This window comes from Chelonia mydas, chromosome 3 (assembly GCF_015237465.2).
Source record: "Chelonia mydas isolate rCheMyd1 chromosome 3, rCheMyd1.pri.v2, whole genome shotgun sequence".
Lineage (NCBI taxonomy): Eukaryota > Metazoa > Chordata > Testudines > Cheloniidae > Chelonia > Chelonia mydas.
Genome location: NC_057851.1, coordinates 123882318 through 123909950, shown reverse-complemented (window position 1 = coordinate 123909950; position 27633 = coordinate 123882318). Strand labels below are relative to the sequence as shown.

Genomic DNA, 27633 nt, shown 5'->3' with positions numbered 1-27633 from the left:
ATGGAAGCTGCAGTTCGGGTGCCTCGTATGCCCATTCTCCTCTATGGGCTAGGCTCCCCCTCTGGACTTCGTCTCCTGTGATCCACCGCAGTCTCCCCTCTAACTTCGACAGTGAATCATGGGACTTGAGTGAACATTGTGCATCATGCAGATGTAGTCTGGCTTGGGAGCCTGGTTGATAGAGGAAAATGGGGGTCTAAGCCACCTAAACTACAACTCCTACGAGACACCACAGCAACTCAGAAGGACACGGACAATAATGCTGAACCAGGCCAAAATGAAAAGTTACAATTTGGGAATGTCAAAACATTTTGTTTCAGTTGTAAATGTAGAAATGAAACGCTTCACCATTTCTGAATTTAAATATTTCAGAACTTACCGTTCTGTGAAAAATTTCACTATCTTGACTTTTTGGCTTGATATTTTGAGTGAAAATAAATGTAGAAATATCAGAATTTCTCAGGAGGAAAATTCTGCTTTTTCAACTAGAAACATCTATATATTATAGATAGATAGACACAGACAAGAAGGCTGCATGCTGATTACCTGCCCCGAACACTATTTTTGAGAACAAGTAACCAAAAAAATAGGAATGAGAGAACTTATTTTTCTAAATTTGGAATACACACTGACATCATGGTTTCAAAATTGGGTGAACCAAGAGAAGAAATTTGAGTCTGATGGGGTGGGAGGGAAACACCCAACCTTTTGGGCTAATACAAAGGAGTAGATTTAAAAGGGTCATTCACAAAAGCTCAGGAAGCACAATGATACCAGCAGCTATATCAGATACATGTGTCTTGGTTTTGCCCAGAATGGGTCAGATGTGCCGTGAGAAAACGCCCCACTGGTCTCCACCCTTCGTGCTTTATTTTGATTTTGTATCCTCAAGACCTTCTCAGGGCAGGGGTGTCCTATATTTTGGCAATAGCATGGTTATGCTAAGAGTACGATAGATAGACCGAGAGTTTCAAAGCCAACTAGGAGAATTAACCACTAATTAATTAATTTCCCATTAATTTCAGTGCAGTTGCCCTGGCTTTGAAAATCTCAGCCACAGCTTCCAGAGTAGACCAGTTAGTTTGCAGCAATGATACAAACATTTGCTACTCTGCATAGAGATTATGACCATGAATAATTCAAGCCTCAGGGCTCCTCTATCTTGTACCAGGCCTAGGGTTGCAAACCCTCCAGGATTGTTCTGGAGACTCCAGGAATTAAAGAATCTTTCATTAAAGATTATGTCATGTCATAAAACCTTCAGGAATATGTCCAAACAAAACTGGCAACCCTAACCAGACCTCCAACATACCCCCTGTGATTGAGGCAAGAAGAACCAATTAGTAACATTTTTAATACACTTATCAAATCAAGGATTTAAAAGGACACATACAAATCATGAATGCAAGCAGAAAAACAGAAACAGAAAAGCTGCTTGGCTAACAGTTATCCTGGAGGGAATCAACATGTTCCACCAGAAGATAGCCAGACTCAAGTCACTGTTAGATTAGTTTTTGCCATTAATATTATTTGGTGGACTTTCTGTCGCTTTTGTACATCTGGATCGTCTGGATACTCTAAGTCTAATTCTGCACTAACTTACAACAAATTCAACCCCCATGAATTTCTTGGGATTTCTCAGTGCAGAATTGGCTCTCCGATTAAATTGATTTTGACAGAGTGGTTAAATAACTGATGGTGCTTCTGGCTGATACCTCCTCAGAATAGCGTAGATGATAATGAACTCTAGAGCTCCTTTCTAAGGCAATGCCATACAATTGGCATCTGCATACATAAAAGATCTATTAAGCATGATGAGGTATCAGATTTAAGGCACACATCTGACATAAATTGCTGGTATTAAGGACTAGAACATAATTATTTACAATTGGATACGCAGAAGTTTAGATGATTTTTCAAGTGTACAAAAACAAGTGAACAGATCCTACTAAGGGAAACAGTTGCATTAGGTTTTGCTCTTTAGGCCTTGCAATACAACTCATATTTCATCTTTTCTCCCAGTTTAGTTCCTGCTAAACACTCTTCAAATTTTCTGTCCATTTCTTTACTCTGAGCTTCAGAAAAATGGTCCTGCCAGTCACCAACCGTTCCTGCAAACATTAAAAAAATATATAATCATTTGTTACAGAGAAACTCCTTGGTTGAAGTGGTAACTAGCTTTCCATTGCAAGGCTGATTTTTGCACATCACACCCTTCATTCCCCCAGCTATATCCCTTAGAATTGATCCTTTCTTCTTGAGACTCTACCTTTGAGGTTTGTGACCGCCGGAGAATTTTTTCAGCAATGTATGAGGTGAATTGGTGAAACCATTTCTAAGATGTAGGATTTTTTAAAAATACAGGTAGAGTTCTTGGATATCGTCTTTTTTTAGTCATAACATATCTCAGAAATAACTGGCCCCAGAAACATCTGTTTTGTTATATTCAAGAGTCATTACACTCATTTATACCAGGTCTGATTTGGCCCCAAGTCTGTAGCTTTTTTTCTTGACCAGATGGTCTTCAAACTGCAAACTAAGCACGTGTATTGTTAGGCGTGGTACTTATTCTTAAATAAATGGAGGGGAAGACATCCGATTCTCCACGCACACTCCCCCATTAGTAGCTCTGTTCTTGTGTGCCACCCTCAGCCTGTGGCAAGCAGAGATCCTAACTCAGGGCCTGATAAGGCCCCATGATTCATGACCCACAGAGGGGAACCTCCATGCACAAATCTGATGTATTCTCTATGGAAGGTGGGGGTGAACTGTCTTCACTTCATTTTCCCCTTTCTCTGGAGCCCATGTGATCCACATATCAGGAGAGGTGGGCCAGTGGTGAGGCTGAGGGAGAAACAGGCGTGGTCTCCCCTCAGTGGACGGGATGCAGTCAAATGCCAATGAAAGATAATAGAGCCCCAGGCTAATGTGAGCTACAGGTAACCCCACTGTATCGCGGAGTACCTTCCTGAACAAACCAGTAGTAGTGCCAGAGTCACTGCAGCAATTGTATTAGACGATCTCAACTTTTGCACTGATTGTGGCACTTCTACGTTAGCCCAAGATTCCACAGCCACCAATGACAGGCATAGCACTAGCCCTGGGACAGTCCGGTTCAACACCTAGAGTTGGATGCACTCTGGATTTTGTCTTTGGCCTGGGATTGGAGGTGGATGTTACATGCTCATCACAGTAGGGGATATAAGTGCTACTCTAGTGGCATGAGAGAGGTCTTTCCCTGGCCAGCCGCCCAGCAATAAAAGGTTCCTGGATACTATCCCAGCAAGACAGAGGTCCTGTGCCACCAACCCTTGCAGGGGACTGTGCCTTCATATCACACCAGCAAGCTAGAGTTGCCAAGTCTGTGATGTCACAGAGGACCAGACTTTTACAACAGCCCTGAAAGATTGGGATGCTGGAGCCAAGACCTCATCAGAACCTGCACCTTCAGTTCACCCAGCCAGCTAGAGGTGCTGGCCAATGACTTCACTGCAAGGGACTGGTGATCAGTTATAGGGAGTTTTCAGAAATTTACCTTTACAGAAGATGATTTTCCCAAATGTTCCATGAGTTTTGGAGGATTTCTCTTTCATAGCTTTGAAGCCACTCTTCTCTACAACAGTCTGAATCTCTTCCTCACTCAGGGAGAACCCAAAGAAGTCAGCTATTTTTTTCAGTCCTAAAGTCTGATTCTGAAAAAAAGGAAGATAAGAGTGAATATTATTGAAACAACACTCCATTTGGATCGCACCTGTGGAGTAATTGTAACAGTATCTCTGAAGGGTTCGTACTTTCACAGAGCAGAATTACCATGAAAAATCTGAAACTACTTCATTTTGCATTACCAAGGTAACAGGTTTTAATTTTCAGACAGCTTCTGTACAGTGAGCCTTGTCCCCAACTCCTAACTCATGCAAGTAGGATTCTTTGTCTAAATGAAGACTGGGCTCTATGCTTTTTATATGTGGCTGTGCCCTTCACACACCAAGTGACAGTGCATTTTGACAGATACAACAGTTAGCAGAAAGAGTTGTTCTAAGGGGATTTGACAGTAGTGGACCTAAAAATAATAAGAGGAAAACTAGGAGAACAAAATAAATTAATCAAATAAGGCAGCCCCTTAGAACAGGCCAGGAAACAGAATTTCCATCCCACCAAAAAAATTGAATTTGCAGAACTTTTCATCCAGATTTGGGATGAAAGGCCAAACATTTCAAATTCTGTAATATCTTGTTTCGAACATGCTGAAATGTTCCTATAGTGGAAATGTTGTGGTGTTTCCAAAATGAAATATGATCACTGGGGTACTCAGATCACCTACCTGGCAGGCAGCCTGGAGACCTGGCCAGCCAAGGAGACCAGTAGCCCAGGGAGCTAGGGAGTCAGCTGCTCAGGGAGCCTAGGATCTCACCTGTCCATTCATGAAGCAGGCATCCCTGGAAGCCAGCCACCCAGACTCCTGGCCAGAGTAGAATTATGGTTTTGTGGGGCCCTGGGCCACAGCTAGTTGGGGCCCCTCCCCACCCCTTCTGCCTGCGTCCCCCTCGCCCCCCTCCAGGCAGTCCTGCTGGGGAAATGGGGTTGGGGCATGGGGGCTTGCCCTGCCCTGCCTGGCACTCCTGCACTGGTGCCCCAACCTACTCCACCCACCTGGTGCTCCTGCTGGGGAGTGGGGTAAGGCCCTGCACCCTCCTCATGCTCCCAAGCAGGAGCACCGGGCTGGCAGAGCAAGTTGGGGCATCCTTTTTTCTAGAGCCCCCCAAGTGGCCGGGGCCCCTGGGCAGAGGGCCCATTGGCCCAGTGGCTAATCCACCACTGTTGGTAGCTTAGGGAGCTTGGAAGCCCAGCTCTGCAACTGCTCAGCAGATGGGCAGCAAGGAGCCTGGCTGCTGAGGAACAAGGAGCCTGAAAGCTCGGGACAACCCCAGTTCCACCACTGAGGCTGCCAAGAAGCATGAGAACAGAGAGGTAGGCAGGCAGGTAAGCTAGCAGGAAAGCAGGGAGGCAGGATGGCCAGTTGGTCGGCCTGCCTGGTTTCCGTCAAAAGTATTGAAGCAATCTACATGTTCCCGTGGGAACATGTAGAGTCCATTGAATCAGCATTTTCTGTTGGAAAGCTGACAGTATCTTAAAGAGCGAGAAAGAGAGATTGCATTAGGATTTTTCTAAATAGATTTAGTGTGGGGCCAAGGTACCACACTGCAGGCGTTGAAGAAATAGATCACCCTGTTTTTATTTTATTTTTTAAAATCATCTCCCAAACACCTTGTCCAATTTGCAGCAAGCTTTCCAGAAAAAATCTACCCTGCCCTTTATCACATCTGTGAAATTTCAGGTGAATTCATTTCACTTTAGCAAGGTTAGGTGTCGAGACTGTAAACGGAACACGGTTTTTCCACTTAACCTATTATACAAGTGGTTAGTGTTTCCCCATGGTCACTCTCCATATGCTTTGTGGTAGCTGGGCATAATAGGAAGGCAAGCTAAAGGCAGCCTTGATTTACAAATGGAAATCATTGTTAGGTGGTTTTGTGGATTTTGTCAGTGCTTCACACACTTCATGTTACTGTAATTTAGGTTTTAATGCAATATGTAGAATACATTCCCATCCAGCTTATTTGTGTGAGATTTGGAGACGTCCACATTGGTTACATATGACCATATCTTATTGTCCTCCATTTTGGCAAAATGTCCCACTGAAGACAATTTAAAGTTCTGACTGAGTGAGGACTGAAAAACTTGGCTGGTTTTATGGTGAAGATGTTTGGTCTGAGTTTCAGAGATGCAGCGCACTCACACACCCCAGCCAAACCAGTGGGAACTATAGATGTTCAGTATTTTTTAATATTAGGCCACTGGCTTATGTTGACATGCTTACTTACCTTCATGCCCAAGGGAGTGTCATTTACCATTAAATTACACTGTATATCACTACCACAATTGTTTCGTTAAAAGACAGCCTGTGTTTCAGTCTCTCTGAATAGAGAGTTTCGCAAACATGGATAAGAGCAGGAAGAAAGTAGTTGAATAGCTGGTTAAGGTATTGGCTGATAGTGAAAAGGCAACCCCTGAAGACAGGCTATTTTCCTATATGGGAATTTTGTACCCTGCTACTTTTTGCAACCTTGAAACTTTCCAAGTTCTTGATTCTTTTGAAGCCAGGAGTGAGGATGTGATCCTAGCGGGATACCCTAAAAATGGTGAATATTGGTAGCTTGTTACAAAACTAAATGTGAAATGTTACAAAGTAGTATGAATGATTAGGCAGCATTTAATACGATGATTATACATGACTGCAGTTTATAGTAAATGCAGTGCATCATGAAGATACTGTATTAGGGATTGTTCAGATGAATGAGGTGAGAAGAATAATTTTGGCCATTAATGACTGTCAATTAATTTCTTCTCCCTCTGAATATTTACATTTTAAGTAACTATATGTCCAGTGTTTATCGGTTTAGAGAAAGTGTTCGTGTGTGTCTCATTGTAGATCTGATTCAATGCACATGACAAAGCTTTGCTAATATTTTGCATTGTGGTGATGAAAGAGCTGAGAAGAAAGCTTGACTGTCAATTTGACTGAGTTTGAAAGGCTGGTGGTTGAAAAACAATTCCTTCACATATTAATTGAGCAGGTCTCATATAGAAACATTGGCTCAAATTCTGCTATCAGTTGCACTGCTGTAAATCTGCAAACACTCAATTGAAGCCAATGGAATGATTCCAAATGTACACAGCTGAAATGTGAGAAAAAACACAATATGACTCACAGATATGAGGGTATCCAGATTTCACATTACTATGATAACGAGTGTTTCTGTCTATTTCCCCCAAATTGATTTCTTCTTTTTAGAAGCCATAATTGCATATTTTGCTTTTGGTCGAGCTAGTACTAATGGTTTACCCTGGATTGGCAAGTAGGAGCATAGTCAGTGACAATGGTGGTGCTTGCATTTATCTGTGACATGAATTCACCCAGAGAACATAGTTTTTAATTTAGTGATTTATAACCTCATTGTGAGTCGCAAAGAAGTATGTGTTTCACAGACAGGACTGTTCCTGTTTGTCAACAGATTATTTAGCCCAATCATATGACACTTCTGTTCACTCATAGCTTGTGTCATAAACAACAGCAAAATATTTCTGTATCAAAGTATGATTTCAGTTTTGTTAGCTATGATCCTTGAATGTTAATGTTTTTCTTGCACAGTAATTGATACCGTACATAGTTATTTCCAACTAAATACATTCAACACTTGTTGTGACAATTTTCACTTCCATAGTCTTTAAACCAGTTTCTATCTTGTTTCAGGTACTAACTGGCTTGATCAAATCCTAAATGACTTGGAAATTACAGCTGCAAAACATACAGAGGAGGAAATGAATGAGAGAATTAATATTACAAGTGAATTTCTACGTCTAGAATTTGGGGATCCAGAGAAATTTAAGGTCAGCATGGGATGATATTAGAAATATTAATATGAACTGTATGACATATTGATAAGAATTGATAAAATGTAATGGCTGAATTTTACAGGTTATAGAGGACTCTTACCTCCCCCAGGGTGTGATCAGGTCAGCAAAATCAGAGTGCAGTGCATTTGCATTTCCATGACTGGAAACCATGGAAGTTCAGACAAGGGGTGGAGAATTCATGCAAATGACCTCCCCACCACTGGTTTCCTTAGATTCTGATCTGTCCCCCTCTCTCTCCTTTGCACTACTACCGTCCCCATAGAACTGACTATGTGGAGAGGAGGGATTTGAGAGCCTCCACCGCAAAACAGGCAGTTAGCAATGGGACTGGGGGTTGAGGAAAGATTCTATTACGCCATCTCCATTTCATTTTCCATGGAGTCTCCCATTCTGGTTGCTAACAGCTCCTTCATAACTCTCAGTCAGCGCCAGGGTTGATTTTCTGCCCCACCGTTTCCCAGGATTTCACTCAGCTGCAGAGACCCCTCCCCTTATTTCAGAGTTATTGTGGGAGGCAATGGGAGGGCACTCAGACTCTGCCTTCGGAGAAAAGGGTAGTAGGGAATAGTTCTATGGCTGCTGCCCATTAGAGTCTTCTACTGGCTTTTCTATGTTACCATTCCTGATGTCTGATTTGTGTCCATTTATTCTTTTACATAGAGACTGTCCGGTTTGGCCAATGTACATGGCAGAGGGGCATTGCTGGCACATGATGGCATATATCACATTAGTAGATGTGCAGGTGAATGAACCCCTGATGGTGTGGCTGATGTGGTTGGCTCCTCTGATGGTATCGGTGTTTTGTTATTTTCCTTGTTGGACCTGTCCTGTAGTAGGTGACTTCTGAGTACCCGACTCGCTCTGTCAATCTGTTTCCTCACTTCCCCAGGTGGATATTGTAGTTTTAAGAATGCTTGATAAAGATCTTGTAGATGTTTGTCTCTGTCTGAGGGACTGGAGCAAATGCGGTTGTATCTTAGAGCTTGGCTGTAGACAAGGATTGTGTGATGTATCCTGGATGGAAGCTGGAGACATGTAGGTAAGTATAGCAGTCAGTAGGTTACTGGTATAGGGTGGTGTTTATGTGACCATCACTTATTTGCACTGTAGCTTCCAGGAAGTGGATCTCTTGTGTGGACTGGCCCAGGATGAGGTTGATGATGGGGTGGAAATTGTTGAAATCCAGGTGGAATTCTTCAAGGGCCTCCTTCCTGTGGGTCCATATGATGAAGATGTCATCAATGTAGCATAAGGAGAGGAAAGGCGCTAAGGGACGAGAGCTGAGGAAGCGTTGTTCTAAGTCAGCCATAAAAATGTTGGCATACTGTGGGGCCATGTGGGTACCAATAGCAGTGCTGCTGACTTGAAGGTATAAGTTGTCCCCAAATCTGAAATGGTTGCGGGTGAGGACAAAGTCACAAAGCTCAGCCACCAGATGTGCCGTGACTTCATCAGGGATACAGTTCCTGACTGCTTGTAGTCCATCCTCGTGTGGAATATTGGTGTAAAGAGCTTCTACATCCATGGTGGTCAGGATGGTGTTTTCAGGAAGATCACCAATGCACTGTAGTTTCCTCAGAAAGTCGGTGGTGTCTCAAAGATAGCTGGTAATGTAGGGTCTGAGGAGAGAGTCCAAATAGCCAGATAATCCTGCTGTAAGAATGCCAGTGCCTGAGATGATGGGGCATCCAGGATTTCCAGGTTATGGATCTTGGATAGCAGATAAAATACCCGTGGTCTGGGCTCTAGGGGTGTGTCTGTGTAGATTTGTTCCTGTGCTATAGCAGGGAGTTTCTGGAGCAGATGGTGTAGTTTCTTTTGGTACTCCTCAGTGAGATCAGAGGATAGTGGCTATAGAATGTGGTGTTGGAGAGTTGCCTGGCAGCCTCCTGTTCATAATCCGAACCTGTTTATGACGACTACATGTCCTTTGTCAGCCCCTTTGATTATAATGTCAGAGTTGTTTCTGAGGCTGTGGATGGCGTTGTGTTCTGTACGGCTGAGGTTATGGAGCAAGTGATGCTGTTTGTTCACAATTTCAGCCTGTGCACGTCTGCAGAAGCACTTTATGTAGAAGTCCAGTCTGTCATTTTGACTGTCAGGAGGAGTCCACGCAGAATTCTTTTTCTTGTAGTGTTGGTAGGAGGGTTCCTGTAGGTCAGTGCTCTGTTCAGTGGTGTGTTGAAAATATTCCTTGAGTCGGAGACAGCAAAAGTAGGCTTCCAGATCACTGCAGAACTGTAAAATGTGTCTGGGGGTGGTGGGGCAGAAAGAGAGTCCCAAAGATAGGACAGACTCTTCTGCTGGGCTAAGTGTGTGGTTGAATAGATTAACAATAGTGTTGGGTGAGTTTGGGGTACCACTGTTGTAGCCCCCTGTGGCATGTAGGAGTTTAGATAGTTTACTGTCCTTTTTCCTCTGTAGAGAAGCAAAGTGTGCATTGTAAATGGCTTGTCTGTTTTTTGTAAAGTCCAGCCACGTGGACGTTTGTGTGGAAGGTTGGTTTTGTATGAGAGTCTCCAGTTTTGAGAGCTTCAAAACCAAAACTTCAAAAAGAGACTTCAAAGGGAAACTGCAGAGCTACAATTCATTTGCAAACTTAACACCATCAGTTTGGGCTTGAATAGGGACTGGGAGTGGCTGGCTCACTACAAAAGCAATTTTCCCTCTCTTGGTATTGACACCTCCTCATCAATTATTGGGAGTGGACCACATCCACCCTGATCGAATTGGCCCTGTCAACACTGGCTCTCCACTTGTAAGGTAACTCTCTTCTCTTCATGTGTCAGTATATTTATGCCTGTATCTGTAATTTTCACTCCTTGCATCTGAAGAAGTGGGATTTTTACCCACGAAAGCTTATGCCCAAATAAATCTGTTAGTCTTTAAGCTGTTACCAGACCCCTTGTTGTTTTTACTGAATGGTGTTAGGGCCAGTGTTCCCTCTAATTTTTTCCATCCATGTGCAGAATAAATTTTGTTATGTGCATCATATCAAGGCAATGTGTGGACATGTGCCACCAGTAGAAACAAAAAACCTAGATATAATATATATCTTTAAAGAGTTATCATAGGGATAATTACTCCAGCCAGGACAGGTTAGGTATTTTAGAATTTACTACTCAAAAAGAATTAAATTTAAGCGTAAGAGAGAAATAAAAATTATGAAATGCATAGATCACTCAAATAACAGCACTTTGAAAGAAGTATCAAGAAGTAACAACAACAACAATAATACAGATATGTGTTGGGAGGTGAGTGTGAAAGACAGTGTGTGTGTGAGACAGAGACAAACTGTGTGTGGCGGGGGGAAGAGAGAGACAGACAGACAGAGACACACACACAGTGTGGGTGAGAGAGAGAGACGCTTTGCCCCTTTAAGTACGCTGCCCTTTTAAGTAGATTGGTACTCACCAGTCTGAAGCCTGCTTGTTCAGACACAACAGTAGCCACCTTCAAGCTCCCCCCATCCCACTCCTGAGCCCTGTTGTGCCCCCGCCCCGTTCTGTGGAGATGGGGTACAGGGGTGGGAGGGGGACACCCTGACATCAGCGCCCCCCTTCCCCCTACTCTGCACAGCAAGCAGGAGGCTCCTGGGAGCAGATGGCCAGAAGCTCCAAGGCAGAGGGCAGGAGCAGTGTGGCAGTGGGGGGAGGGGCACCTGACGTGTGTGGCACTTGGTAGACTGCTGAGTGGCCACGCAGCTTAGAGGGAACGTAGATTAGGGCCATAGTATTGCACCAAATTACTCCAAAAACAAGAGCACACTGAGGCGGCAAACACAGCAGGGTGCTAACCCTAGGCCCATGCACAGCTCTTCCACAGAAGACAGCAGTAGTAATCCGCTGAAGAATGAGGGCAGGGAGGGGTGTGAAGGGAACACTGATACTTTTGGGAACACATATGGTGAAACTGAGGGACCATATCAACTATCTGGTTGGACCTGCCCCTGTAACTCCTTCTTGGCTCCACGTACCTACTGCCGGCAACATGACCAGTCCATAAATCTGGTGGGAAGCCAGAACTGCAGCAGAGATATTTGGATCTATACTTCCTCTTGGTCTGTGGCTTTTCTGAAGTGTCAATGGGCAAAATGCCCAAACATTAGGGACAAACGTGCAGATCAATGAGTAAATAATAAAGGATAGTGGGAGTATGAATGAATAACAATTACTGAACAAATATTACTTCCGAAGTCATAAGGAGGAGTTTCATTCACTGTCAAATACAGAGACCAACAGGAGCAAAAATTCAAGAGATAAGTGATTAATCCTAGATGAACAACCTCTAACACCAGTTCAGAGCTCACAGAATCTGCAGCTGCTGAACAGCTGATTGATATGCCATGGCCGCTCCCTGTAGACAGAATTTGTGTGTGTTATTATTTTATCATTTCTGTAAGTAACTGATTTTATTGCCTGAGAAAGGTGTCATATCGATGACCTCATCTTATAGGGCCCTCTGTTTAGCCAAAAAACTCTCATAACACAAGCAATGCAAATAGCTTCATGCTATCCTGTCAAAGGATCTCAAATCCTGACCTAGAAGGCTCTGCTGTAGTAGGGGGGACATCATCCAGTCTCCAGGTCCATTAGATGCTCATTCAGATTAATATGAATTGTTTTTAAAAATCCACTTCTTTCCCCCTTCAGCTTTCCACATTTACCATATTCCATCTTTCTCCACCTTTCCTTCTCTCATCCATCCAAAACACTCCCAACATCAGTTCACTTGTCTTCAAGTAACACTCCTCCTCCCACTGCCACGTTTTCTCTCCTTGATCCCAAAGGGGTAGCATGCAAAGCCTGTGACGGAGCCAGAAAGGGAAGAACCCAGGACTCCTGACTCCCAGTTTTATGTGTTACCCACCCCTTGGATTTCATTTTATCAAACTGGAAAAAAACAGGGTTTGGTTCAAGATTTAGGTTGGCTTTTATTGTGTTTAAACTGGATTTCCCATCTCTAAGGACAATTAGACAGAGCTATGATGATGATTTTTGTGACATGTGACCTGTCCTTTTGGAACTGTAGAAAGATCTTCATTAGTCACACATAATAATACCAGGCTCCTATATAGCCTTTTTCATCAGCAGATCTCAAACCACTTTACAAAGGAGGTAAGTGTTATTATCCCCATTTTAGAGAAGGTGAAACTGAGGCACAGAATGGAGAAATGACTTGTGCACAAACATGCAGGTCTCCTGAGTACCAGTCTAGTGCTCTATCCATCTGCTTGGCCACAAAGCCACCCCTGAGATGACAGTAAACGCACCCTTAGTGGGAGTCACTAGAGAGTGCTATTGCAGAGGGGTTTGCTAGTTCTGTTTATCTGAACATGTAAGAGTTAGGTTTTGGAAAACAGGAGAAGTGCTTACTGTCAGCCGTTAGATAATGAGTGCATCACTGGTTCTACCTAAACTCAGCTGGACATCTCAAAAGAACAGGCCCCCTATTTCTAGTCAGGCTGGAAATGCTGTTAGAACAGGGTCTTGCACAGTATTTCCTCTGGAGGAGCAACATACATGGGACCACGTTCACTAGAGGGCATTAGAGGAACATTAATAATTGGGAGCATGGTAGTTAAAGTTTGAAAAAAATGAGAGACTCAAGAAGGACTTGGAAAAATTAATACTAGTTTGTCTTAGATTCTGCAGTATGTTAATGATAGTGAAATAGTCACCCTCTAAACTGGCAGGAAATAAATATTATTTCCTATTAAGTCTAGTTTTTTAAAACAAAATTCTTAAAAAGATAGTCTCTTTAATAGACTGTTATTTAAATCTATGTTTCTTTCCAATTTTATTGAAAGAGGATGAAGGAATTACCTTTCAGAAGAATCATAATAACACATCTCCCTCCTCAAGTCCTGCCGAAATCTATTTTCAAAAGCAAGGCCAAAGTGAGTCCTCATTTACAGTATCATAGAAAATACACACTGTAATGGCATTTTCAGACCAGTCTGGATTTCCTCTATGTTATATGCAGGGCCTTGTGTTTTCTATGATTTCATCTAGGTTTTATGGTTGTGAAGATAAGATTTCTGCATGTGAACTGATACAGTGTTATGTATTGAGACAGCAAACAGCTGAAAGAATAGCTTTAGGTTGGGAGTAAACTGGCCCCATTCGTCTACAGGATGCATTGACACTGAAACCTAATGCTGACAATTTAAATGTTTACTGTTTCTCTGCTATCATTTCAGCAGAAAGATCCTGCTAATGAGCTTAGCCATTCCTTATTTTTCAAATAAGGTAAAATTAATTAAACTGTTTCTACTTATGCTGTGATTGTTAAACAAATATAAACTTTTTCTTACTTAATTATTATTAATTATTTGTATTACCATAGCGCCCAGAGCCCTAGTCATAGACCAGGATCTCATTGTGCTAGGAAAAGTACAAACTGTTTTGTATTGACTTTCAAGCTTTAAACAAATAATTCATTTACTTATATTTTTTAGATACTGCTGCTGGTTCAAAATCTAAAAGACACTGGTGTATCTTACTTCCTTTTCACAACAATATGCCTCCACTTCCCTCCTTCAGCTCATGGGATGAGTATTTTACAGCTTTTATGCATGGAAAATGTACACTCTGTTTTTCTGTTTTTTAGCTATTCTGATTAATTAATAGATTGGCAAAACTGGGCACTGGGATTCAGGAAGACCTAGGGCAGATTCTGATCTCAGTTGTAATGTTATAATTCGAGAAGAACTTCATGGTCTTAGAGTTATTCTAGATTTATAAATGATGTAATTGAAATCAGACTGTGACCACTGAAATCAAGAGATAATTCATTCGATGACACTGACTCCCTCTGCGATCTTGAGTAAGTCATGTAAGCTTTTACAGCCTGACCACCATTACCGTGAACCTTGTATAGTCTGAAACACAGATTTAGGAAATTAAATATGAGTTATATTACTGACTATGCTAATACAGTACTTATTAAAATAGACATAACTATATTGGCCTAGAAATCCAAACCCAATATTCTAACTCAAAACAACTTCCCCCTAAACTTTTCTTTCTGCTAATCTATGCATAAGCTGAATTCATTTACTGGGTAGAAGGCTAAAATTCTTCCCACTGGTGCACAAAGTAGGGAATAGAGGTGACCAAAATGTTTTCAAATAATTGTTTTTTGGGGGTCAAAAATATTTGCTGACTTCAGGCTGAATTTGGTAAATAGTTTTGTTTGGAAACAAAATTTCTAAACAGACGAAACATTTTGTTTCAATCATTCTGAATCATTTCATTTTGACTGTTTCAGTTTTAAATGTTTTGTTAAACTTTCTATTCAAAATGGCATTTCACTTTCAAATTTGGTCAGTTAAAGAAAAAACTACAAAAAGGGTGAAAAGAATCCAAAACGGCTTAATCAAAATGAATAACTCAAAATAAAACTTGTTTGGCGTCAAGTGAAATATTTTAGTTGATTCTAAACTAATTTTTTTTCTACTTATTTGATTCAGCAAAAACAAAAAATAATTAAAATTAAAACATTATTTTTGGTTCAAATCAAACCAGATTTTTTTTGGATTTTTTGGTTCACTGTCTGAACGAAAAAATCCATCACCCACTCAGCTGTAATAGGGAACAGTGCAAAGGAGAGCTTCCTTTTCGATGCAGCCAACAGTCAGACAGGATGTCTCCCTGGCAAACAGGAGTGCACTGGAATGTTCAGCTGGCTAGCTTTCCAGCTTGTACACTATGTCCCTAAGGTGTTTAAGAGGGTGTTTAGTCCTTTCGACCTAGCAGATGTGTGCTCTTCCATTAGTGGCCAGTACTAGCCATCAGATGGAAGGAACACTTATTGCTTCTGTTCAGAGGAGCAGTGGTAAAACGTGTTACTGTAGTCCTCACCTCAAAACCCTGTCTGACCCCATGAAGTCAGACTAAGCCTATAAAAGGAGTCCACGTTCCCTGTCTCAGTTCATCTTTACCTCATTATTATTGAATCATTCTGATTTTCTGGGATTTTTTTCTCCAGTGTGCAAGGGCTCCTATTTCGATTATTTAGTTGAATGGAACAAGCATATGGATGATGAAAATATCATGGCGATAGCCTATGAAGAGCTGAAAGAGGTGAAGTTAATGCTGTTTAAAGGAATCTTTACTTCATACTGAAACAGTGCATAGCAAATGATAACAACACATCTACTAAGCCCATGCAAGGCCTATACAATTCATTTTGTTTTTGACAGAAACGGACAAAACAGAAATTTTGATGAAAATGTAATCAAAAAGCCACATTCTATAAAAAAACCCCTCATGTTTCAGTGGAAAATTTTTAACCAGCTCTACTTAAACCCTATGATGAAATAAGTCAGATGCAAATGTCATATACTCCTGGTGAAGACCTCTGAATAGGGTGGAATTTCACCTTCTGTGACCACCAATGTGCCAAGAAACTTGACTCTAGGAACAAAGAGACTTTGGAATGAATAAGGCCTACATCTAATAGTATCTACTTCATGGGGAAATCATTACCAAGAGCCAACATCAGCCTTGCTGTAAGCAGGTGTAACGCCGTTATCTTCAAATGGGTTTGCACTCACTTACACCATTTAGCCCTAAGATTTTTTTAATATATCCACACCTTCACTTGCAGTGTACCCCAAAATCTCATGCCAGGATCTATATCTTGGTTTGAAATGGCAGGCCACAGCAATTGTTAGTACAAGTATAGTCCGACACCATTGTTTTTACACAACTAGTGGATAAAATTAATGATATAACTAAGTGATAATTGCTGGAGATCCAATTCTTCCTAACCTTGACTCATACCCTGAAGTCAGTGGTACTACTCATCTGAATAAGGCAAGCAGGATTTGTCCCCCAAGGGGTGCTGGGTTCCTGGAGTTGTGTGAAAAAGCAGTGAGAGCCTGTGGAATAGTGTAAAGACTGTTTCTTAACTAAAGTTTGATTGTATTATAGCTATAGCAGTCACAATATCAGTGGTTAAAGATGACACATAAACGCGTATAATGCTTGAGTCTGATCTCCCACCAGTTTTATGCCAGTGTAAGGGCAGGTGTTTGACATGCAGCATAACAGGCAAGTTTGAGTTAATGTCGCTAAAGTGCCAATATTTCAACACCGGCCCAAAACAGACTTCACAATTTGATGTAGCCATATCCCAAATTGTCACACTCAGCACCAAGCATTTCTCATTAGAGTCAAGGGGAGAATATCTAGGTACTCAGCAATTTTGAATATCAGGCCTAATTTTCAGTGCCTAAATATGGACTTAAGAACCTAACTTTAGGCTCCTATTTTCAAAAATCTTGAAAATTTTAAACCGCAGTGTTGTTGTACTACAGTTTGGCTGAGTTCTGTTCCCTTTTGCAACCCTAACTTCAAGTTAACAAAGTTTGTTTGTTTTTGTCTGTGAATAATAAAAGAAATCTTGTCTTTGAATAAAATGTAGTGTATTGTTTTAAAATAAAGGAAGAACTACATTTCCTATAAAGTATTAATATTTATTATTTGTATTATACTAGTGCCTGTAGGCCCCAACCAAAATCAAGTCTCTGTATTACTAGGTGCCGTATAACCAAAGGAAGAGACAGTTCAGTTCCTGCCCTAAAGAGTTTACAATGTAAATAGACAAGACAAACAAAGGACGGATGATAAAACAGAGGCGTGGAGAGAAGGAGTAACTTGCCAAAATTCACAAAGTAGGCCAGTGGCTGAGCTGACAGCAGACACAGATCAACTGACTCCCAAGTTAGCACCCTAGCCAATAAACCTGAAGCAATAGCTAGCTTTTCGTTAACCATGAGTTTCTGACTGTGGGAATAACTGAGTTCATAGTCCAGTATTTTTAAAAAATTACTGCCCAGAGCTAAAGGGCACGTCATCTTATTAGCTTTGCTGAATTGAACAAAGTACATGAGGCTTGATAATTTACTGGCTTACCCATTGTCTAGTATATCTATAAACTAGTTATTTTATTTTAACATTTTGGTGCCAGGGTGGAGTACTGTATATTTTATTGCTTTATGATGTTGACTTGTACCTTTGGCTTCTGTCCTGACTTAAACTGGTGTAACCAAGAGCATAATCTGGCTCACTCTATGAATCTTCTTTATACATCAATCCCTCCACTCCGCTGATAATCTTTGTTGATCTTATCTGAACTGCACCTAGTTTGTCAATATCTTTTTAGCAATGAAGTTCTCAGAACTGAACACAATATTTCAGACACAGTCAAGTAGAGCCACATAGAGGGGAAATATCACCTCTTTGTTTCATTATTATTTTCTCTTTGCACCCTAAGCTTGTACTGACCATTTCACAGCAGCCATATAGTATTACAAACTGAAATGTAGTTTGCTGTCCACTTTCATCCTTAAATCCCTTTCAGCATTGCTGTTTCCTATATATTCCCACTGAATATATGTGTTCGAGATTATTTTTCCTTTGGGAAACAATAGGCATTTATTCAGGTTGATCACTATTTCGCTGTACTCTGGCCATTTTTATCATTTCTCTCTGATCCTCTGTATCATCTCTTTGCACTTGTAGGTGTTCTTGGCTCCAGTATTTGAACAACTGCCTTACCTTGACATCAGGTGAGCAGGCCTGGAATATTATTCTTGTTGACAAATTTTCTGTTGAATTTTAGTGCTTAGGAAAGATGCTGAATTTACAGCCATGGAGATTAAAGTCCTCTCTTTATCCATATAATAAGTACCACATGGGACAAGGGAGCACCAGTGTCCTTACCCTCCCCTGCCAATAAGCTTTTCCCTGCCTACTGCATGGAACGCCACGGGTGCAGGGTATTTCAGTTTCCCTGTTCACTCAATTATTACCATAGCCGGTTAGTGCATTATATATTAGGCACACTTCAAACAGCTTTTCCTGAAATCCACTATCCCACTTGTGACCCTAAGCATCAGGATGGGCTACCCCAAAACCTCAAGCCAAGTTCTATGTCTTGGAGACCAACAGAATCTGTGAAATAGCGTATAAGTCATTGCTAGACTATAGTTTTAATTGTATTATAGATACAGCAATAACAAAAGCAAGAGTTAAGAATGACACACAAGAAAATGTGTACAGGGCCTGACTCTGCTCTCCCTCGCGCCAATTTTGTTCTGGTGTAACTTCACTGATTTCAGTGGAGCTGCTGCTGATTGACACCCATATAAACAAGAGGAGAATCAAGGTAATGTATTTTGGGATACTAACAGTCAAATTCTCTGTGGGTATAAGTGGGCACAATGCCTCTGACTCCAATGCAGTTTTCCCCATTTACACCAGCAGGGAATTTGGCCGTAAATCTGCAGGCAAATTTCCCAAAGCCATTCAGTCCCAGACTAAGACTCTATTTGCAGAACGATGAAAAGCCTTAAGAAAATATTGTGCTCCCTTTATTTTAATAACTACTCTCTCTGTCCTTCCATTTCATCAATGCTTATTATGGGTCTTCTTATGGAAAGATTTCTATTGACTTGAGCTGGAGATAAATCAGTCCCTGTGTTTGGTAGAAATCCCTTTGTGAAGAAGATGCTTCATTTAAAACATTTTTTGAAAATGTCTCCACATACCAAATGCTGTTAAATATTTTAGCAAGACTGATGGAGTCAAAAGACAATCTGTATAATTGTTACCTGACCACTTCTTCAGTAACCTCACCTCTTTCAGTTCTTCATAGGTTATTGTCATAACATTTTCATCATCAACATGCTTGCTCCATTCACAAATGTAGTCAAAATAGGAGCCCCAAGGCACGGAAGGACACCAAAGAATCATATAGATTAATAATTATTAACATGAATAATGGCGGAAGACTGAGTATATTTCTTAAAACCTAGACTAATAGTTAGAACGTCAGACTGACCCCTCTGCCAGGCAGCATAGTCTCCTGGCACTCTTGAAGAAGATTGTTAGAGCTTGATGTTCACTTAGCCCACTAAAGACATAATAGGATTTAGTCCAGTTCCGGGTATCAGAATTTTAGGAATTTTACTTAGAAACCTCTATGTTCCTTTTATTCCTCAAACACTTTGTATTGGAAATTAATTATCATCCCTTAACTATTAAAGTAAGGTGAGAGATGCAGGTAGGTTGTTTTGCCTGGGTTTGAAAGTTTTTGGTTATTTACTGTGATATTTTTAAAAATGCATTTGCTGTTTGTTCATTCGCCAACAATAGAAAGCCACCTTTTAATAAACTGATTTGTGGCAGGCCAGACTAAAACAAAAGTCACATCTGTGGACTTTGCAAACAGGGAAAAGGGTTCCCCAGGTGAAGGCAAAGACGGGGGCTTTATTTCAATTCCCCTTCCACTCCCTTATAAGGCAATAAAAATTTGTCCCCTGAGGAGATATCTGCCTCAAAATCCTTACCTACCAGTGAAGGAAATGGGGAGTTCCAGTTTACTCTGTTCACAGAACTTTAGCCTTGGGCCCAAAAGCTTGGGTCAGCAATTTGGGCTTCCTTATAAACTCTAGATTGCTCCTGTGAGACTGTTTCTTCCTTGTCCTCAGTGATTTTTATAAAAATGATACATGTTCCCACAGTGAGCCCCTTTTAAAAGAAGATTGTCTTAATTTTTAAAGATCCTTCTATTAATCTCTGTCATTTTTGTGATAAAATAAAATGAAAAAAGAATAATGAATCTGGGTTACAAATTCCATATTTTCAGATTTAGTCTACACATTGAATAACTGGGATAGGTAGAAAAAGGAACAGTACTTTTTCCAGTCATGAAAGCTGTGAAGAACTCATCCCAGGTCTCATAAGAGGGAAGTGGAGACATGCCATTGGTAAAATGGTAAAAAGATGTAGCTATGTCTTTAGGATTTCGAACAAGCACCAGAATCTAGACAATTTATATATATGTATTATTTCTGGAGCTAAAATAGCAAAACTGCAGTATCAGAAAAATAATAATATTTAATTGTAATATTGGTAATTTCTTGGACCTCATATATTAAGCACAGAAATAACAATGTAATCCTATATGCAAATGATGCAATTCTTTCATTATTCCTCATTAGATTTCAAAGATTATTGGCTACATTCACTTAAGTGTGCTTGTCCTGATCTCCCCAAATTAATTATACACTATCTGCATGTGCTTTGTCTGAAACAAGACTCCTTCACCCATTTGTGTTAATGAATATTCTTAAAATAAACTGGATTAAAAGTTACGAGGACAAAATCAAAGGCTATATTGAAAAAAATAAATAGTGGTACTCAGGCTCCATCCACACCGAAGCCCCACCCACTAGTGACACCAAAATGAGAGACCACCCACAATAGACTGTGTAGCAATTCCTCTATCAGTGGACGATCCCTCTTCTACTGAGTGATCCTTATGGGGCTTGATACATTCTCAGACTTCATTGTGCTGTGATGTGAAGTATCTATGCTGTACTAGACAGAGGACTAGGCCCTAAAAGTGGCCACAATGAGCACTCCGTACCTATTATGTAGACTTTAAAAATGACAATGGAAGTCTAAAGAGGTCTGAAAATTCTGCTGAAGGGCATATGTCTACAAGACATTTAAATGAGCACTCACCTTGGCTTTATTTTTCAAGATGGACTCAGGTAGATTGTGCGGAAGGAGATGAGTAAATATAACTCTTCTAGAAGATAATTTCTCCATTTGCTTTAATACAAATTGAAAGAAGAGGAAAAGCAGACAAATCAATTAATGCAAGATTACATTTTCTATAAACCTCTGCCAAAATACCCCATTGCTGGTGTATCAGTGGCTCTGGAAAGCTCTGCTGAGCTGATAGCAGTTTTCATGTCTTAGGAGTTCTGTGATTTTTCTGGGATGAGTGTCTCAAATATATAGACACCCCTGAGTGTAGTACAATTGGGAAGAGACCTGGCTAATACCCAACAGATAAAGTGAAATATGATTTCACACTTCCCCCTACATGATGGAACACATCTAAAAGTAAGAAACAGAATCTAACTGGGGAATGAGGGAGAAGGGAGATGAGCACTAAAGGACGCTGTTTGGGGTCAAAAGGGGGAGTTATAAATATGGGGGGATCTGTTGGGACTAAGAGGGAGGGGGTTGGGAACCAGAAGAAGGAAAGAGGTTCTGGTTGGGTTCTGAGGGGGTGTGAAAGATGGGACAAGGAGAAGAGAGGAATGTAGAAAAAAGTGATAACTCAGAAAGTTCAGGACAACCATCTGAGCTCTGACTCCTCTTGGCTGTATCTTTCAAAGAGTTCCCATCAGTAACTGGCATCCTTGTTTGCAGTCTCAGCAAAAAGGCCAAGGACTGAATAGGCATTGGGGATGGAGCTACTCTGTCACCTCTAGAGCTAGCTCATATAGGTCATGACTAAGGCACATTGGCAAGACAGCACAGGGAACCTCTCACTAATTCTGCAGAAGCTGTATCTCTTTTCTGGATAAATGAACTTCGCCTTTGACAAGCACTAAGCTCACATCAGAAACAAAACTAAGTACATGAATGAAAATGTTAACAAATACACAGACTGGAGGCGGTGAGCAGCAGAGCAGTGATGGATTGAATCAGCCTGGTACTGGTGCAAGAGGGATTTCATCTAGGATTAAGTACCCAGGCCTGGATCCACAAAGGGATTTAGTCATTGCGATGCTCAGTATTGCATTACCTGATTTTTAGGTCCCTAGAAAACCACAGGAACCACACTGTGATCCACAAAGCCTGAATTAGGCAACTGAGGCTCCCTGTACAATGGATGGGGAGAGACAGATGCCATACAATGCGATCTGCAAAGCCAGCACGCTGGGGAGGAGCCACCTAAACTAGCCAATGGGAAACACAGGTGAGAAGGTGTATTCTAAGCCCTCAGAGATAGTGCTTAGGTCCGGGCTACAAGGAGGTGCCTATCTCTGCTAGTGATCCACAAACTGGGAAAACTGGTATACTGTAATATTTAAGTGTTTGTTTGATAACTGTAAAAGTGTTTGCTCTGAAACTGTAAACCCCCACAGTCAGAAAAGAAATATTACCAAGTGTGAAATACACAAGAGGCTTTATGTCTTGCCCAGCAAAAGAAGGCCCATAGACACCAGACAAACCATTGTGGAACATCAGAGGACAAAAGACTTTGTTGATTGCTCCCCCCTACATCCATGAACAGGAGATGTACATGTGAACTTGTCCCATCAGCTTGAACTCTGGTGGAAGGGAGTAAAAATCCCTGACAAGAAGAAACTGTATCTTTATGCTGCTTGGACTCTGAGGGGCAAGGATTACTAAACATAAGCAAAAGATCCCTAGTGTTTGGCCTGGGTTAGCCCTAAAGGATATATAGAGATTGCTTATTATAGAAGCTTCTACACCTTTTGGAACCTAAGTCTGTAATTCATTTACCTGCTTTAACCTTGTAAATAACTCTCTCATCTCTTTTTCTTAGTTAATAAATCTTTAGATAGTTTCTTATAGGATTAGCTACAAGTGTTCTCCTTGGTGTGAGATCTAAGGTGCAACTGACCTGGGGTAAATGACTGGTCCTTTGGGACTGGTAGTAATCTGAATATTGTTGTGGTTTTGGGGGTAAGGGGTAAGGAGCTGTGTTTCACAAAAGCAAGCTTGCCTAGGTGGCCAGATAGACTGAAGTGCCCACGGGGACGGTCCGTGGCACCACGTTAAGGCTGTTATAGTGCTTGAGAAGTTCACACTTGATATCTGGTTGGTGAAATCTAAGTATAGAGTTCACAACTAGCTTTGGGTTTGTGCCCTGAATGTTAACAATGTGCCCTGAGATTGGGACTCATGCTCTTGAGACACTCCAGACAGCTTGACAATATGCTGGGCTTGATCTGGTAGGTGTGCTCAGAGTCAGCATTTCTCAAATGTGGCCACCATGGCAGCATGCGGCCACCAGGGTTTCTTCTTGCAGCCACAGCCTCCTGGGCTGTGGGAGATGGGGGGATGTAGCTGCCCCTCCCCCTCCCTTTGCTCCTGGACGCCCTGCCTTGGTGTTGGTTGCTGGGGCCACAGTAGGGGTTGGGCCCTGCCCTCCTCTGGAGACACCTGGGCCATAACAGTGGAGGAGCAGGCACCCAATGAGTTCCCCTCCTTCCCGGGGGCGGTGGAGCTCAGGCTTTGGGCTTCAGCCTGGGGTGGTGGGGTGGCAGGCTCTGGCCACAGGGCTTCGGGCTCCAGCTGTGCAGCAACAGGCCCCAGGCTCCGGCGGTGGGGCTTCAGGCTCCATCCCCCTGCTGCCTCCCCTGGAACCCCATCCAGGGCTTAATTTGTTCCCAGGCTTGGCAGGACTGAGTAAGTCTGCAGTTAAAAGTGATACTTGTATGTTTGTTAATATCACTTTTCACAATGGACTTACTAGCTAGCAATAAATGAATGGCAATGATTAGGGTGTGTACATGTGCAATTTATTTGTTTTTCCTAAAGTTAATTATGTATTTTAGGGAAAAGTGCAAGAGCGGCCACCAGCAAGAGTTGGTGGCCGCACTCTGAGGCCACCAAAAAATTTGTCCTGAGAACTCAGATGTACATAAAACAACTGGGGTGGGGTGCAGGATGGAAACAAGGAGGAGAAGGAACACTTCCCTTTTAATCTTTAGTCCAGTGGTGAGAGACCCCTCCTCCCCCGGGTTCAACTCCCCCCTTGTGCCTGATGAGGTAAATGGATTTGAACAAGAAACTCCCACCATTCATGTGAGTGCTCTAATCAGTGGACTATGGAGTGACTCTCTTTTTCTCACCTAATTAATATGTAATTAGTCAATTAAAGTGGAACAACTTCTGTTGGAGAGATTGAAGGAGGCCCACATCAGGAGATCCCATAGTCCAGTGGTCAGAGCACTCACCTGAGAGGTGGCAGATTTCTGTTCAGATCCTTTTTCCTCATCAGGTAGAGGGTGGACTTGAACCAGTGGTCTCTCACATTCTGCTGGGCTAAAGAGTATAAGGGAGGTGGTTCTCTCTTCCACCGCCCATTTTGGGTAGATCTAGGCAGCATCTTGAGCATGCCTACTGGATTGGACTCAGCACACCAGTTAGGCAGAGGAACACCTATTTTCTCCAGTTTGTGGATTGCACAGGAATTAGTGGGGAAGATAGACATCTGGATGCCTAGGGAGGTAGCTGTGCACAGGCCCAGAGGCAGAAACATAGGTGCCTAGAGAACTTTTACTGAAAAAACTTAGGTGACATGTGAGTTTGGGCACCTGCAGGGTTAGGTGGCAGCCAATCAGGAGTTTTGTGGATCACAGTGGAGCCTAAAATTGGGACTTACCCACCTAAGAACCTTTGTGGGTCTGGCATTTCCATTCTATTCCATGGTCTTTGTATGGAACTCCTCCGTACACCCTATTTGGAATAATATATTATTGAGTTTTTGTAAGTGTCTCATGTAATTGTTATTCTCCTCCAATTGCATTCTCCTCAACTCTTTCTGACTGCCCATTTACCAGCATTTCCCCCTGAACTGGGTGGCACATGCAGCATCTATTCTAGTCACAGCAATTGCTGTAGTTGGACAGAGACCTTGCTTTGCAATGGGTATTTCACACACCATGTTGTCATCAATTATATGTGAAACAGTATGTCTTAGCAATTTCAGTAAGTGTTCAGGGCCAGATCCTCAACGGTATTTTGGCACCTAACTCCTATTGATTTCCATGGGAGTTAGGCCCCTAAATACCTTTGAGGATCTGGTCCTCAGTTCCCACCTGATATTTCTCAGCATCTCCAACTTCAAGGTAAGGAAATTCTTCCAGTTCCTCATCATTCAGGCTATTTGTTTCATCTTCATTATTTTCTGCAGATGTTGTTACCAAGTCAGTTAAGATCTGGCCAACCCAATTGGTACCTTAAAAATTCACAGAACTGGTTTAAAAACCTTTGGGAAAAAATAATTTCTCAGATTTGAATGTATATACAGCAATTGGAAAGATTTGTACAGAGTATATTAACGAATGGACAAGAAAAATCAATGAGCTTCAAGGAGCTAAATAAATTAAGTCTGGGCCTGGCAGACAAACTGGGACCAGACTTGATAGCAAGAGCTCCAAGGCTTCCTAAAAGAGTATAATTCAGGTCTGTTCTTTTCCTATTACGGAAGAGAAGCTTATCTAACTTAGCTTGTAGTGACATGAAAAATACCGTGAGGCTAAATAGGCATATAAGCTGTTTGTTGTTTTGAAATATTTTTTTCTAATGCTTATTCCACTGCAAATAAACATACTGATTTTAAGGAGGCAGTTGGTCACTATATCACTGGTCACAGGCTCCCAAAGGGAAGAAAATCAGGTTTCCAGTTGAACCTGCATGGTAATAAGTGATTGGCATGGATGTGGTGTTGAACCCTGATCCCCATCTAAGGGGGGGGAAGTTGTGAAATTCAACACCTGAGACAGGTAAGGGCACGAAGCCTAACACCTGAACAACAGGTACACTGAGAGAGACTAGACAGGGGACAGAAATGAACACAGCCTCAGCAGTGTGACATTTACCATACATGAAGTTCAGATGTACAGAATTATTCAGTTAGATAACACAGGAATATTAATCAAAATCAACAAGAAATATTCTGGTTCTGCAGTGCATTGTACTCTCTAGCTGATTCTGTTATCAAAACTTTGTCAAAACTCCTGTTAAGCCAAATCCATCCCTGATGTGACTCCAAGTCAGTGAAGTTACATCAGGATTGAATTTGCTCCATTAACTTCTGTTCTTGATTACATGTTATACAGTAGAAGCAGTATATGGGAATTATTAAAACCATTTACATCTATTTTACTTAGGGTTGGAAACCAACAGAATGGAGAATACAGCCCCATTTTATACCTATTTCAGTAGTTCTAGATTAGTTATAAGAGAAGTTTTCCTCTTCTTTTTTCTGGTGAAAGTTTCATGCATCCTTTTCTAAAGACCTGACTGGGACTTTAAAAATCTAGCCAAGTCTGAAGACTGTGCTGTATAGTAACTTATACTAGTAGGTAAAGTTGTACACAGAACTCCAGTTTGTAAAACTGCCTAGTAGAAAGTGATATTTTGATGCATCAAGTGTAAGAGAGCATAGAGTGAGTTCTCACCCTTAGCCTTGCATTTCCTGACATTTGGGTGCTGGATTTCTCAATCTTTATTGTTGCATTAATGACAGTTACCCCCATGCCCATGGAATTTTTGGAAGAATAGGGAGAAATGCCAATAGAGCAGATGTGGGATAATCTGCCTCCCACGTGAAGTCTGATTCTCATCTCTAATAGTTAGAGATTGGCTTAAGCCCTTAATCATCACATTTAATATCTCTTTCAAAAGTTTTATCAGAATTATGATAATTAGATAGTTATGTCTTCCATGTAAATGTCCTATCCCTTTTTGAATCTTCATAAACTCTTTGCTTCAGTGACTTCCTGTGGCAATAAATTCCAGCATTTAAAGTTTCATAGAGAATAATTTCCAGTTTCATCACCGAAGTAGGATTGAGTGAAATCTATGGAAAGAAAAAATTACAAGAATTCATGGAGAATTATTCACTAATTCACTTTCCATGATTTCATAATCCTAACATATCAATTTTTCAAGAAGTTTCAGAAAACTGCAATTTTTTTAATAGGAAGAAACTAAAAGAAACTAAAGCGCATGAGAAACCAAATGCTAAATGTTATGCAAAAATACATATTTGTAAATGTTGCAAATATAACAAAATGCACAGTACTACAAAACAATATATATGTACCATAGAAGCAAGTAATGTTTTCTGTAAAAACCATTACTTTGATTTTCCTAACCTGTACATTTAAATTTTTAAATAGCAATGGCATTTCTTCGGCAAGGAATATGAGATAAATCATTTTTCTTCTCTCATTTATATGAATAATTCCCATTGCCATATCTTCCTAACCAAGGTTGTTTAACATAAACTGGAATAATTCATTCACTGTTTTAACTACAGCCTGGTTATTTATAATTATATTACACCTTATATTTCCATAGCAAACACATTATATTCACTGGTTTTAGGATACCCTGCTAGGATCACATCCTCCTGCCTGGCTTCAAAGGACTCAAGAGCCTTGACTATTTCAGGACTGCACACAGTTGTGGGGTAGAGAATCCCGTTGTAAGAAAAAAGCAGATCCTCATGGTCCATTGTGTCACCAACAGCAATTGCCTTATCCACCAGATCAATGAATTTCTTCCTATGGTTTGCCAT

General features: G+C 41.2%; 1 protein-coding gene and 1 long non-coding RNA gene across 2 annotated transcripts in view; one reads left to right on the top strand and one right to left on the bottom strand.

Annotated features, from left to right (window-relative positions):
• The window catches only part of LOC122465109, a 73608-nt gene that overhangs the window by 42278 nt on the left and 3697 nt on the right, over positions 1–27633 (top strand). The window contains exon 2 of the long non-coding RNA XR_006289677.1: positions 7313–7449. This is a non-coding gene — a long non-coding RNA (uncharacterized LOC122465109). The remainder of the gene's footprint in view (positions 1–7312; positions 7450–27633) is intronic.
• LOC102948241 (sulfotransferase 6B1) lies at positions 1981–27633 on the bottom strand. Its single transcript, XM_007071071.2, has 7 exons — positions 27432–27633; positions 25145–25284; positions 21018–21107; positions 20187–20313; positions 19125–19219; positions 3536–3692; positions 1981–2111 (listed from the first exon to the last, which is right to left on the bottom strand). The coding sequence occupies exons 1-7, from the start codon at positions 27631–27633 to the stop codon at positions 1981–1983; spliced, it is 942 nt and encodes a 313-aa protein (XP_007071133.2).

Coding starts and splice junctions, on each gene's coding strand:
- LOC102948241 (XM_007071071.2), bottom strand. CDS start 27,633: ATGGCAAACCATAGGAAGAAATTCATTGATCTGGTGGATAAGGCAATT. Junction 21,108..25,144: donor GAGATGCTGAGAAATATCAG/GTGGGAACTGAG, acceptor TTTGTATTAAAG/CAAATGGAGAAATTATCTTC. Junction 20,314..21,017: donor TCTTGAAAAATAAAGCCAAG/GTGAGTGCTCAT, acceptor TAAATTGTCTAG/ATTCTGGTGCTTGTTCGAAA.